General features: G+C 37.2%; 1 protein-coding gene across 1 annotated transcript in view; it reads left to right on the top strand.

The window, feature by feature from the left end:
* SYNE1 (spectrin repeat containing nuclear envelope protein 1) overlaps positions 1-12,781 on the top strand; it is a 300,005-nt gene extending 287,224 nt beyond the window's left edge. The window contains 3 exon segments of the mRNA XM_032216017.1: positions 54-146; positions 4,019-4,077; positions 11,908-12,781. Of these exon segments, the coding sequence (XP_032071908.1) occupies positions 54-146; positions 4,019-4,077; positions 11,908-12,154 (399 nt within the window). The 3' untranslated portion in view covers positions 12,155-12,781.
* Positions 12,782-15,189: the final 2,408 nt, after the last annotated feature.

Here is a 15,189-nt window from a genome sequence, read left to right as displayed (position 1 = left end):
GATGATGATTTATTGATGATGATGATTGTAATTGATAATAACTAACCACTCAGGACTTATCCTCGTGGTCTTCTGCTGATGAGCTGGACACATCAGGATCTCTCAGTCCAGTATCTGGAAGAAGCACTCCAAGCCGACAGAGAATGGTAATGTCATGCCAGATTATTTTTTTGCCAGTCCTTGGGTGGAAGCACCAGATAGCTGTAGCCAAGGTGAAAAGTCTCAAACACCTCTTGTCATAGTCCTCTCCCCAGGAAAAGCACAGACCAGAATAATTCCTTCCCCCACCTCCCAAAAAACCCTCTGCCTCCTCAACCTTGTACATCTTTTACTCTGCATCAAGTCAGAACTTTTAAATTCTGTATTAATATATACAAAATCAGGACTCAAAGTGTAGCAGGTGTATACATGATATGCTACTTCTTTTGAACGGGAAGAATAGCTCTAAGGGATGGGAGCTTTTCAAAGGCTTGTCTTGCCTCACAACTCCTACATCTGAGTGCTCGAGTTTTTTTTTTTCTTCTGGAGTACTTTAACTAGTTCATCCATAACAAATCAACTCTTAACCTGAGTTTAAGCAAACATTACAGTAGAAGTTTGTACATTACGTTTTTTAGAGTTCTGGCTCTTACTGCTCAAAGTAGAAATCTGGGAGGCAACAACTCTGTGGAACTAGCCACTGTACTCTGGTCTTGGGAGATGTGGCCTGAATTTAAGCTTATAAACATTTGTCATTTGGAACAGCAGTCATGCAAATGGCCCCTCCCTCACATTCAGCCTTTTGAGATGCAACGAACCTTGTAAGAGCGGAAAGCAGTATGGTGATATTTGCAGAGATGGATTAAAAATACAATAAGATTGCTCTTGATAAAGAGCAGCACAAGGACAATGATTCAAGTTGGGAGGCTAAAAGAAAGTGATTTCATTATTTATATCAAATTTAGCATACAGGTAGTCTTCGCTTAGCAACCACAATTGAGACTTGTGACCCTGTTGCCTAATGCCTCAGCCACTAAGCAAAATATCACATGATTATGACTTATGGTTTTATTTTTGCCTTCTCAATTAACTCTGCGTGGCCACAGCCAGTGACAAAGAATACAAATGGTGATCACGTGACTGCAGAACACTGCAATGATTGTAAATGTGCCTCAGTTATGAAGTGCCTAAATGGCAATCACATGATGGTGGGACACTGCGACAGTTATAAATGCAAGGATTGGCCATGTTTTTTAAACACTGATACAACAGTCATTAAATGAGGCAGGGACTACCTGTATACAGATAGAGAATGCTTGCAGCATTTGAGGTACAAAGTTAGATTCTTTGTAGTCTTGAAAAAGAAAACTAGAAATCTGACCAGGAGTGAAATGCTACTGGTTCGGACCAGTTCACCAGTCTGGAACCAGTAGTAAACCAGTAGTAAAAAATGCTACCGATTCAGGTGAACCAGTATTTCCGATGATCAGCTGGGCGACGACTAGCTGTGACGTGCACTTCATATTACCTGGAATTTCTTGCTGTCTAGCAAATCTAAATCACGTGGCACAGCGGATTTCCCCCTCCTTGATGTTCTACTTACCTTTGCAGACTCAAAAGGCTTCAAAATGTTGCTTTATTAGTGCTGCACGGGCACACCTGAGATGCGCATGCGCGTGCAAACCACACACTCAGTAATAGACTCACCAAACCAGTAGCAGATTTCGAAGGATTACACTGCTGAACCTGACCAAACCTACTACAATTACTACCCTTTAATTCTCACCAATTAAATAGTGATGTCTCTGAAGAGAGAGGAAACTATTTTTGTTGTGAAATCAACTATTTTCTTCATAAAATCATAAGTTTCCCCCATTTCCCACATGCACACATGCAAGGAATAGCAATACAATTCCAAGTGTGCCAGTTTGTGTTTTACACAATATTCAGTTTCTTTTCTTGCAGTGGTAGGAACTGCCTCCTACCACTTTCCATTCTTCTTTTTATGTTCCCAAAAATAAAGAGCGTGTACTATAGTATATCTTATCCTATGCCTCACTTTGACTCCTGGAGTGTACTTGATTTTAATTTCTGTCTTTTTAAAAAATTATTATTTTATTTATTTAATTATTATCCAGCTTTGCTTAACTTTTACAGAACTGTCAATTTTCATTTGCTTTCTTATAAAATTACATCTTAGTTCTGTCATTATGAGCTTTATGGCCTCCAAAAATCAATTTCACTCCCTTTACTTGTTTAAGAATATAAAGGAACACTGGCTTTTCAGGAAAGAAAGCTGCAAAAATCCCAACAGATGTAGTTCCTAAGTCATTATTTTTAATTGTGTTAAATATTTGAAAAATACATTTCATGTTCATTAACATGAAGAATTATTAATTTATTGGAACAAGGAACTTTTACCAAATAATTGTTGGAAATTTATTTCCAAGTTCCATTTTTCATGTTTAAAATCTGCATTCATCATTTCTAACACAGTGTCTGTTTAGTGGTCATGTCCATTCATAGCATATGGAATAGTTTCATGCAGATTAGCTTTAAAAATAGTTCAGACTTAGTCATTCTTTTTTTCTTTTTCTGTTTTTTTTAAATATTACAAAAAGCAAAAAAAAATATTCTTTATAGCTACATTCTCTCATGATTTAAGAATGTGGTTTATTTGGCTTTATTTTTATTTATTCATTATATTTTTATCACACCATTATTAATTTTGAAGTAACTCAAACATACATACGTATTTTTCGGAGTATAAGACACACTGGAGTATAAGATGCACCAAGATTTTGAAGAGGTAAATTAAAAGAAAAGTTTTTTGCACTCTGCAGACCTCCCAAACCCTCCGGACATCTCATTTTTGTGAATAACTGGGCATGCAGAGAGTTTGAGAGGCCTGCAAAGTGCTCCTGGGGGCTGGGGGAGTGAAACAAGCAAAAAACAGCCCATTTTTCATGAAAACGAGCCCGTTTTTTTGCCAAAAAAATGGCATGCATAGCCTTTAGGACGCTTATAGAGTGCTTCTGGGGACTTGGGGGGGGGCAAAAACAAGCAAAAAACAGCCTGTTCTTTGCTCACTTTTGCCCTCCCCAGCCCCCAGGAGCACTTTGCAGGCCTCCCAAACCTTCTGCACATCCATTTTTGTGAAGGGGGCAGGGTTTCGGGAGGCAAAAAATGCTGTATTCAGTGTATAAGATGCAGCCAGATTTTCACCCTCTTTTTTGGAGGGAAAAGGTGCATCTTATACTTCAAAAAATACGGTAATACTTTTTCCTTCTCTTTTTCCCTACAACAACCTTCCTGTGAGGTGAATTGGGCTGAGAGAAACTGACAGGCCCAAAGTCACCCATGGCTTTCAATGCTAAGAGAGGACTTGTGCTCACAGTTTCCTGGTTTCCAGGCCAGCACTTTAACCAGTCATTGCACTTCATAAACTGTGGTTTGTTGTTTAATGCTGTATGCGAGCCTAGCCATTATGACATTCTCACAGCTTCTCCCCTTACTTGCCAGCGGTAATCACTTTGGGTATAGTCCAATTCCTGGTTGCACACATAATCTGTGCTACTGTTGTGTCTATAGCATCTTCTGCACAGCCAGGACCATAATTGAACCGGAGAAAAACTGTATTAATCATGAGACATAAAATACTGCTAGTGTAAGACTGAAACTTTATTTACTCGATTTCTAAAGTTGACAAAGATTAAGAAAAAAACCAACCCTTTAAAAAAATTAAATAGTGAAACAAACCAAAATATTTCCCATAGCTTTAAAAAAAAGCTGCATTGCATTTCCTGTATATTGCTTTATTGGATAGAATGTCATTTTTAAGTTTACATTGTATGTTCCATTTCATGTTCAATTAAAAGTGGGAAAAGAAAAGCCAGTTTCCTTGATTCATGGGAATTAGTTACTTCATTTGATTTTGTGTTTCTTTTGCTGCTCTTTTTAGTTTGATTTCATCAGTAGCTTGTCTTTATTTGCCTGGACTGAACATTCTTCTTTCTTTACCCCTGTTCATTGCAAACAGCCACGAGGCAAATATAATGTCTCACAGCCTGGACCCTCTGTCAGCAGTCCGCATAGCAGGTACCTTATTCTCCTAGTTTCTGCACTCTGTTCTAGAACTCCAAGAGGATGATGGAAATTGCCCACAACAAGGATGCTTGGTCATTCTGATATCAATAGCTTGAATAATTTTTTTTCTATAATTATTAATTTTTCCTCCAGTCGAAATCTGATTTGAAATAGTACAAACTGATTGCTCTTAGTTTTAAGTTCAGCTTCTTCCAGCCAATATCCATTATCTAAATTCTTAGATGCATTGCAACACATTGGTATTAACATTCATGATACTGCATTTAAAATAAAAATGGAGATTCTATTCCCAGATTCGCGGCAAAAAATAATTTCTTTATCATCCTCTTTGTTTCTAGAGATTAAATTAAAGCAGGTGATAAGCCAATACAGCGTATCTGAATTTTTAAAAACCCACAAACCTGAATAAAATGCATAGCACTCCCTTTTTATTCTTCTCCTAAACTTACATTCCTCTAAGTTTTGCTCCATTTGTGGGTTTTCAAATTTCATGAGCCCAACCAAATTTCAGAAGCTGAAATGAAGATGGAAGAAACACATCTTCACCTTAAAACAGCTTCCTTGCTAAGCCAGCATCCTTACATCAGCTTTAATCTTGCTTACTTAGGACATTCTGAAAGTAGCGCAGGTACCCTCTAGCTAGTTACCAGAAAGCAGACTTAACAAATGAAGATTTCAGTGTTCACACCTGTCTAGAAATCTGTCTTGCCTGCAGCTAACAGTGCTTCTGCATTCTTTTGTTGTGAACTATGTGTGCTTTTATTTATTTATAATCAATTTACTTTTCGTTCCTGGCTTTCTTTTCTTGCATGACCCAAATCAAAATGAACGTATAACCATATTTATGTTCTAGGACATGGTTGTCAAATTCGCCGCATCATGTTGCTGTCATGTGACATTTCATGATGTTTTCCCCCTTCACGGTGCTGGAGTGGGTATGGCCTGTGTGACAGATCTGGCCTGCGGGCTGCCAGTTTGACACCCCTGTCCAAGGCCCCCTTTCAATGTCAACAGGTGTTGTTTAAATACAAATAGCACAACATAAAGAAAACATGGAACGTCAGAAAATATAGATCATACCTGCCCCCTCTAGTGACAGAGGTTTACTAAATCCCCACAATCAGTTAGATCTCCTTGAATTATATGCAGCTAATGTTTGCACTGACAGTCTTCATTTGATTTCACTGGAACAGGCATACTAGAATTTGTTGAATTATGTTTCCAAATGTAATAATTTTGGTTAAATTATTTCATATAGCAAATTTATAATTCATGCAAACATAGAAGAAATCAATTGTACAAAAGCAGAAGCTGCACTCAGCATTTGGTAGCAGTCCGTCCCTAGATAGATAGAATTTTTTTCCAATCAAAATGTTTTGAAATATAGGGGCATGGAGAGGAACAAGGAATGCTAGCCAGCATTTATTACCATTTGTTATTCATAATGCCCAGCGTTTTTCAAAAAGAGATAAAATTTTGTCTGCATAACTGAACCACTTTAATGGCAAATAAGGCAGAAAATGTACCAAGCCAACTGCTTATTATTGTGCTTATTTATTATCCCTTGCAAATAGAGTCATTCTTCATACATTGTGTTTACTCTTCTGCTTAACTGCTATCTTTCAGTTGTGTTTTGTTTTTAATCAAACATCAAACTAAGATATACAGTGTACCATTTTTTTTTCGGAGGCTGCACATTTTCAGCCACTCAAAAAAAGGACGGCCAACTTGACAGAAATGGTGCTATTTTTGATGCAGTTGAGGAATGATCATGGTTTTAGGGAAATAGAGAAATTGCAGCTTGGGGATGCAAGGAAAACACTGTGTCTGTGGCCAGTTTCCTTCCTTCTTGCTTGACAAATATGTAGCATTTTTCTGTGCTTTGGGAATTATAATGAGTGAGCTGGTGCATTTCTAGAGCATTTGGCAGCTCTTTGGAATTTGCCCGCATTTTGGCTGTGGTTTCCCTGCGGCATTCTCAGTTCTGCTTTCTCCATCGGTGTTTACTAACACATCTGTTAGCAGTGCAACATCGGCGCAACACAAAACCCAATTTGTCCTCTAGACAAGCATGGAATATAAATGGGTTTTTACTGAATAGAAAAGTTAATCAAGCATACAAGCCAGACAGGTTATGGTTGATGTGTAATGCAGTTTTAACTGATAAAAGGGGCCAGGCTGTCATTGTGTCCTTTAATATTTTGACATGCCTCTGATCTAAACATCTTGTGTTTGATCTTGCACTGGATCAGCAATCTTTAGTAGAGTACACTTACTGCATGAACTAAAAGCTAAGTCATTTAAGCCACACAATTTTAGATTAGATGAATAAATATGAAAGCATCTCATTTGCCCATTACATATTTAATCTTTTGGTTCTCAAATCAGACTCATGCCATCCTATTTGGCTCTTCAACTACTTCTTTATATTATTGGAATTTAGCCATGGATTTAATTCTGTGATTAAAGATTAAAGTAATTGTGTCCTTTTCTCCAGGGTGTTTACATTATGGGCTGCCTTAAACTACCTGTTTAGAACTTGGCGCCAGTGATGAATTGTGATCAGAAATCAATTTTTGTCTCACATTAATATTGCCCATAACTCACAGTTTTGCTGTTTTACATTTGCAAAATGTGTGTTAATCTACTTCAAGTGATTCAGTTACCCATATATAATTACCAGAACTATTACAGGTGAAGATCGCTTCATAAAAATGTAGACAAATGGGAGGGAAACATTTCTTGGCAATTCTGCAGCATTTAACAAAGCAAAGAAGTTCACATAACGCTTAGATCTTCCATATGTGAAAGTACTTTATTCCTCCATATGCAATATCTAGAGCTTTTATTTCACTAGCATATCCCCAAGGGGAGCTCCTATCAGAATTGCTTTACTAAAGTAATTTTTGTTGGTGGCTGCTCCTTCTGTTTACTGAAATAGCCCATTTGCTACTGTTCTGGCAGTGAGGAGCAATTGGAGAAGAGCATATGCTTCTCCATTAAAGAAGTACAGAAAAATTTAGTGGAACAAGAGTCGTCTGTCCACTGAAAGTTTTTCCTGGCTTCAACCAGGAGTGAAATTCAGCAGATTCTCACAGGTTCTGGAGAACCGTAGCGGAAATTTTGAGTAGTTCGGAGAACCGGCAACTATCACTCTGGCTGGCACCAGAGTGGGGTGGAAATGGAGATTTTGCAATATCTTCCCCCAGGAGTGGGGTGGAAATGCAGATTTTGTATTATCCTTCCCCTGCCATGCCCACCAAGCCACGCCCACAGAACTGATAGTAAAAAAAATTGAATTTCACCACTGCCTTCAACCTAGAGTCAGATAAAATAGTATTGTCAAGTGCGTGATTTTTCAAACTGTTTTCTGCATAACCCTGAGATCTAATGAGATCTTGATTGGATCCCATGAGACAGTAGAGACAAAAAAAAATAAGTTAACTTGGACACAGTCAAAATTTTGTCACTAGGTATTTGGCTCCTAGTCAGGCATTTGGGGAAATATTTTTTTTTAAGTACTGTATTTTTCGGAGTAAAAGACGCTCCAAAGTATAAGACACACCTAGATTTATGGGAGGAAAACAAGGGGAAAATATCTGCGTCTGCCTGCCAGCAATTTGCCTCCTTGCAACAAACAGTACAGACAATATACACTGTTTGTAGTGTTATATTTCAGACTATACTTGTACACACCTTGTTAAAATGTGTTTTCTGAAAGTATAGTTATTCTCTGCTATTTAAAAGAATAGCAGTTTTTAAAACAATAGCACTGGGCCTCTTCAGATCAAGAATTTATTTTAAAAAGCCTCTTCGTTTTTTAAGTTGTCTAGAACAATAATAAAGCAATCTTTAAAAAATAAGTCTAACAATTTGAACATTCTATAGACATTTATAGTTGTCGACTTACCTCCTTGCTGCAAACACCTGATTAGCGCAAGAAAATAAAATCTGCCTCCCAGCAGTTTGCCATGTGGAGCAAACAGCTAGTTTCACTTTCAATTTCTCCCTATCGGAGGCTGCAGGGATTGCTATAGCTTATTGAAGCCTGCGCAAACCCCGTTTGCTGCGAAGAGGTAAATTACTGGGAGGTAGAGGCCAAAGGGTGGGGGCCGGTGGGTGGGTGGGGCTACATTCGGTGTATAAGGCGCACCCAATTTTTCACCCTCTTTTAGGGGAAAAGGGTGCATCTTATACTCCAAAAAATGCGGGTAACAGGTTTATAATCTTAAAGTTTGAAAGCCTGTATTTAGCCCTAAAACTTTCACTGATTTATTTAATCTAACATTACCCACTTTTTAAATTTCAATAACTAGAATTTGGTATATAAATATACATTTTTTATTACATTGACAAGTTATCCATAAATTTAAATAAGTTAAATAATAAGATTTTTTAAATTTGGCTCCTAGAAGTATAAAATACAGTTGGATGTCTTTGTTATAACATTAAAAATCCCAGCCTAGGCCACTGTACTATGTTTTTGTTCTTTTAGTTATTTCTTCCTGATACATAGTAATTATCTCAGATTAATTTCTTTTAAATGTTTAAAATTCAATTCAGTGAAATAATTCAGGTCTCATTAACTAAATTAATACAGAATATTGTTATAATTGTGCAATCAATGGCAATAAATAACAACACAACTACAATTTGAATCCAGACTAACCTAATTAGATCCCACTGAAATCATAATCATTACTAATTCAATTCTACTAAACATAAGCATGACCCACATAAGCAGATAGGCCATCTGAGATCAACTTACAATCTAGCATAAGCAATTACGAATCTAAAATGAAAAAGAAAAGAAAGAAAATAATGTCCCAAAGGTGCTTCCTTTCAAGAGGCAGTTGGACTTTCTGGTTTTTCTTTGAAAACCTTTCGCTTCTGAAGAAGCTTCTTGGATGAGAAGCAAAACGTCTTCAAAGAAAAACCAGAAAGTCCAGTTGCCTCTTGAAAAAAAAGCACCTTTGCGACAACCATGACCTGGATGACTGAGAATCTCCATAGAGATTTATCAAAAGAAAAAAAAATGAATTCAACAATTAAAACTGAAACATTTTTACACATTGGCAAGTTAAGGCTTGCCATTCTTTTTGTTTATTTTTTAGGGAAAATAAATATCATTCAGCCATAAATAAAGAGCCTTGAGAGAAAAAGCAAATGTCAAACATAAGGCTTGTTGATTCACAGAAAGAATTGCATCATAGATAACTGAAGAGATGTATGTGCAGAAATCAAAAACAGAGCTGGGGAAATGGCTATATTCAGCATCAGATGACATTGAAATGAATTGGAAGGATGAGGATAATAAAGGAAAGGTGGACACAAATTATCACTGTGTTTAGAAATAAATAGTATGATATCAGATTGAAAATAGAAACAAAAAGCCTTAAAAGCAAAATGAAAAATGCCTAACAGCGTTACAATAATCCAAAGAAGAATGCAAATAACAATATGACTACACTTTTGGTGTTCATTTTAATAAATTGCTATTTGAAAATACAGAAGGTCTCCCATGTTTCCAGTACCTTGAATGCATTCTTATTGAGTACTTCTTGAGGTTCTTATTCAATCATTACAGATCTTCTGTTTATACTGCTTTATATGTCCCTCCTTACCTGCTGAATATTACTTCATCAAGTGCCAATTCTTCATTCAGTTCTAAGGCAGAGAATAAACTTTACTCCTGCAGCCTTTCTAGAAGCGAACAGGAAGTGTTGCTATTGATACAGAAAATGAAAGTTCTTTAAAGAGAACAGATATTTCTGTAGTATTCAGAGAAAAATCCTGGAATTCTACTTTCAAAGAGAACATCAGATAACTTATCTCTGATAATGCAAGTCAATTTAGACACGGTTGATAAAATGAAAGCAATAACCAGTCGAAAGTACAAATCTCAAATGTTTTACTTTTAAAAGAATTGATCATCACTATTTGATGAAAGTCTGAAATTAAGAGTCAATGGTGACTTAATTTGTAGGACTACAACCAGGTTCTCTGACCTAAGACTCACAGATAAAGACAGATTTGAACCCCGTATTATAGTTCTGATTTTTTTTAGGAAATAGGGACCAGGCCACCAGGTATTCCAGCAGTGGAAAAATCATTGCATGGAGGAAAACAAATTTCTATTCTTCATTAATTTCCACACAATCCCTGTGGCATATACAGGCAGTCCCCAATTTATAACCACAATTGATCCTAAACTTTATGTTTATTAAGAGAGAAATTTATTAAATGAGTTTTGCCCCATTTTACAACTTTTCTTGCCACCTTTTTTATGACACCCACTGCAGTTGTTAAGTTAGCAACTTGGTTGTTAAGTGAATTTGGTTTCCCACTGGACTTTGCTTGTCAGAAGGTCACAAAAGGGGATCATATGATTCCGGGATACTGCAACCGTCATATATATGAACCAGTTGCCAAGCATCCGAGTGTAAATCACATGACCAGGGGAATGCTGCAACGATTGTATGTGTTAAAAATGATCAGAAGTCCCTTTTTTCAGTGCAGTTGTAACTTTGAATGGTCACTAAACAAACTGTTGAAATTTGAGGACTACCTGTATGTGCCTAACTCTAGGATCTAAATACAATCCATACCTTCCTTTTTTCAAAAGGTTTGTGTAATCAGAGCCTGTACTTTTTCCCACACTAAGCGCAAGTGGGAAGGAGAACAGCAATGCACACATTGTTGAGGAATAAGTGAGCACCATGAAAATAAAACTGTCTTTCAATACAAGAGTCTATGCACAGTCTCAGGTGGAAATTAAGTAGCACTGCCTATTCCCTTTGTCTGTATTTTGGCCAATTGATTTCCTTAAGGACCTGGAAGGCTGGGTTTAATTAAACTTTAATACCGAATGCTCTGATGTTGCTAAATGTGCCATATCTTTGCAATGTTGTCATAACTCAAGGCCCGAGAATACCAAATGATGGCACTTTCCATCTTAACCTTTTGTAAATAATCTGCAATTTTTATGCTTTTAGTCTTGGATCTCTTAACTAGCCCTATCATCTTAAACAGTTAATCACTTTTTAGCTTTGGATATTCATGTCTCCATTTGTCAGGTGAAACTAGCAATCCTATTCATGATTTCTTGATGTTCGGAAGGTTAGGAAGATGCCCTAAATTGCCCCCTAGTAATAAAATGCACATAAACACACCCTTTAAGGTTAACAATGCTGCAGTCATTATGATGAATTACTAGATATAAAGGTGGATGTATCTTCTGAATTAGAAATAAATGCTTGTCATGGCAAGCAGAAAGTCATTCTGTTAGGTTTTGCTGAATATTTTTTCTAGAGTTATAAATTATACTACAATAAAAGAGGAAAATATTATTGGTTTGATGCTGATTCAGTGCAAAAAGAGGCTATTATATACAATATGTACTTAACTGGATGATAATATCTAATTGTATATTGACATATCACTGTATTCGTGCAAGAATTTTTAAAAAAAATAAAATCTGGGCAGCTTCCTAAAGAACCATTGTTAATGCATGGCTCCTCAATCTAACTCTTAAAATTATGTATTCTAAAGCCATATCATTTGCATTCATAGACATTGATGTGATAAAGTGTATCTTAAATTAGTGTGACAGATTATTGTTGTAGTTGGTAGTTTTGGAGATTCCAGATAATTTTTTAATAAAGATGCATCGGATTTCTGAGCCTCACATCCAGAAAATTTGGAAACACTTATTATGAATGCTATATATATTACAGTAAATAGTATTTGGGCAACACACTGATCCAGCTACCATTTTCCAGAGTTGTATTGGCTTACTTCTGTTTTGGGTTCTCTCTTCAGGCCCACAAGAGGTGGCTCCGGTTCCTCCCGTTCTGAAAACCAGGGGCATCGGTCACGACCGCAGCACTGCTTCTTCCTCAGGGTGCTGAGAGCAGCTCTTCCTCTCCAGCTTCTCTTGCTGCTTCTGATGGCCCTCGCCTGCTTGGTTCCAGCGAGCGAAGAGGACTATAGCTGCACCCTCTCAAATAATTTTGCACGCTCCTTCCATCCCATGCTTAGATACACAAACGGCCCACCACCTTTATGAAAAGATTGCCAGCAGCTGAATAATATTTCAAATGCAGTACCCAGAATTCAGTAGGATTTCCATGACCTCCCTGCTGATATAAGTAAATGTCTGTCAGTATCAGAATGAGCCACGGAATTCATGAATTGGGCCATTAAAGACTTGCATCTCTTCCATGGACTTTGACTAAGTAATAGAAAGTTTTTCTCTCCAAACAGCATCCTGGATTTTTCAGCTAATTTTATAATTTTACCATCACTCTATACAATACCTAGCGGAGGACTTCAGTTTGAAGAAGGACCAGTATGTACTGCTCATTATAGAGCTATTATACAATCTTTATTTAACTATTCTACTGGTATTTTAAACTAAACTAACATATAAACCTATATACTTGTAAGAAACAAACTGGAGTGATTTTAGAAACCATTATAACATACAATTTTAAAAGCTTGCAAGGCAGTATATTATTTTCCCCCATTTTTGGTGGGGTTTTGAGTGAGGCACGATATTCTAATCTTTGCTTTGAATGCACAAATTGTAAATGGCACATTTTATAATTTAAAAAAAAATATGTAAGAAATGAAATCATGAAAACTTTATGAACAACCATGGATATTAAGTATTAAAAATATTTATGTATGTACAGTTTGCTAAGACTAGTGTACTTATTTCTTGATAAAGAAACCAGGAAATCCTCCAAATATATTTTGGAGCAGTGTGTTATGTATCTGTGCATTTTATTGATTATCTGCCATCGAGTTGGCCGCCACATAGATTTTCTCTATGATCATCTGTCCCTAGCTATCAGCTCTGCAAAGTAGTCCAGACAAGAAACACATGCAGAAGTACCATTTCTAACTTTATTGTAAGGTTATATTAACGGAACCTTGCAAGACAAAGTACACCTCTTATCCATACTGTCCAAGAAAATAGTCCAAATGTCGCTTCTGAGACATTTGCTGTACTGCACTGCTTCTGTACTGCACTGCTTCTGTGGACTCAGCTGGCACTTGTCTGACCATTGACCACACTTCTACCTGTCTCCCAAGTTCATTTCCACATATGCAGGGGTGGGCTGTTATGGGTTTGCCTGAGTTCAGAGACCCCGTAGCTAACATTATGGCCACCTCCAAATCCCACCCTTGGTTGGCCCCGCCACCCTGCACTGCACCTCCCACCCCTCTCCTCCCAGGAGTCTCCATGCGGCCCATTTTGGATGCGAAGTAAGTGCAGGGCATGTGCAAAGGCTCAGGAGGGGGGCCTCCCGGAAGGCCTTCGGAGCCTGGGAGATGTACTTTTCGCCCTCCCAGAGGCTTGAGGAAAGCCTACGGGGCCTGGAGAAGGCAATACTCCCCCCACCACCATGGTGCAGGAGGCCAACTGGGCCACGCCCACCATGGCCACACTCACCCAGCAACCAGGCAGAGAACCCATTGCTGAAATTTTTGAAGCCCACTCGTGCACATATCACTTCATTAACCAGATCTTTCAGGGCTTCTACTGGCATATCCCTCATCAATGTAACTGATCTCACCCACTTTGCTTCTCTTTGTCCTCCTATTTTTCCTTTCACCTTTCCCAGCATTAGAATCTTCTCTAGAGAGGAAGGTCTTCGTATAATGTGTTTGGGGAAAAAATCAGTCTTGTCTTCAGGTATAGTGCTGAATGGCAATGCTTTGAAGAGTTGTTTATAGATATGATGGGGAAAAGAGGTGGGTATTGTTTTGTTGTTAAAATACAAATGTTATTTCTGATATGTGTTAAACTTTTGAAGAAGTTTTTGAGAAGAGACAAAGAGGAAATTACAATAAATTAACATGGGATGCTGTTGAAAGGCATTAAAGATTAAGATTTTTAATATGTTGCTGTTTCTGGTAGCTCTTAATGGGTTTTTCTTGACTAAGTTTGAATCATAAGGCTTTAAAGATTTATTTGTTGATAAGATACTGGAAGAAGAAACTTTTGTTTTATGTTTAGACAAGTTATTGAGTTTTTAAAAAAGGAAAGAATTATGAAGCTGATTTATTTTATTAAGGTTAAAATTTATGTGCTTTTACTTCTGGTAACTCTTAATAGACTTTTCCTTATCAAGATTGAATAATGAAGTTTTATCATTTGTCTATAAATAAGAGATGAAATATGGGAAAAAGCGATCTTTGGTTGAAATGTTAGAGACGGTGAGAAATTGTACTTGTCAACATGAAGGGGGAAGTCATTTCTTTGCATACACTTGCCTCCTTTTTCTTATATTTTTTTAAAAAAATTCTGTTCCCATTTTTCTGCACTTACTTTTGAATTTCCTTTTTCCTTTTTATATTTTTCGTAGTTTTTCTTGTTAATTTTTTATCTTTGATTTTAAAACTTATTTTTTAAGCTTTACTGTAAGTCTTAAAATAGGCAGCAAAGAAACTTATAAATAGCTTCTTTACATCCAAAGGAGAGGAAATAGAAAACCCAACTCTGACTACAGCCCCTTTTGCATCTTCTGTATCTCGGCCCATGCCTGGATTGAAAGAAGTGATCCTGTCCAGTAAGTTGTACAAAGACATAAAAACCCTGGATTTGTGATATACCAATACAGGCTTCTGGCTCTGTCAGGAAGCAAGTCATCATCAATTGGCTCTGTCACGGTGGCCTCCCTCAGTAACCAAGAAAGAAACCACTCAACTCCATTTTGCAGAATTAAGAGTACTTTTACTGGTCATGAATAGATAGCAGCTAGGCAAAGCAAGATCTGAGGCAAAAGCGTGTGTAATCATAGATATCAATATGTGACCCAACCCCCTCCCCTTGGCAACCCCATCCCATAGTCCAATCCATATACCCCACAGGTGTCGTGCAATGTTCCCTCTAATTTTTTTTCAGTGTGAGCAGAAAAGTATAGTGTTTGAGCGGCACATTTTCATGCCTGAGCACCTGAATTTTTTTCACAGATGTCACCTAAGACAACAACGAAATCAGTATTATTTGAAACTCAAAGTTATGTTTATTCAAGGTACCTACTTAATTAAAAGTGTTATATAATATCAGTATCACTTAACAATGCTCCTGCT

This window comes from Thamnophis elegans, chromosome 4 (assembly GCF_009769535.1).
Source record: "Thamnophis elegans isolate rThaEle1 chromosome 4, rThaEle1.pri, whole genome shotgun sequence".
NCBI lineage: Eukaryota > Metazoa > Chordata > Lepidosauria > Squamata > Colubridae > Thamnophis > Thamnophis elegans.
The sequence above is the reverse complement of the archived record's forward strand: the minus strand, read 5'-3'. Positions and strand labels throughout refer to the sequence as shown.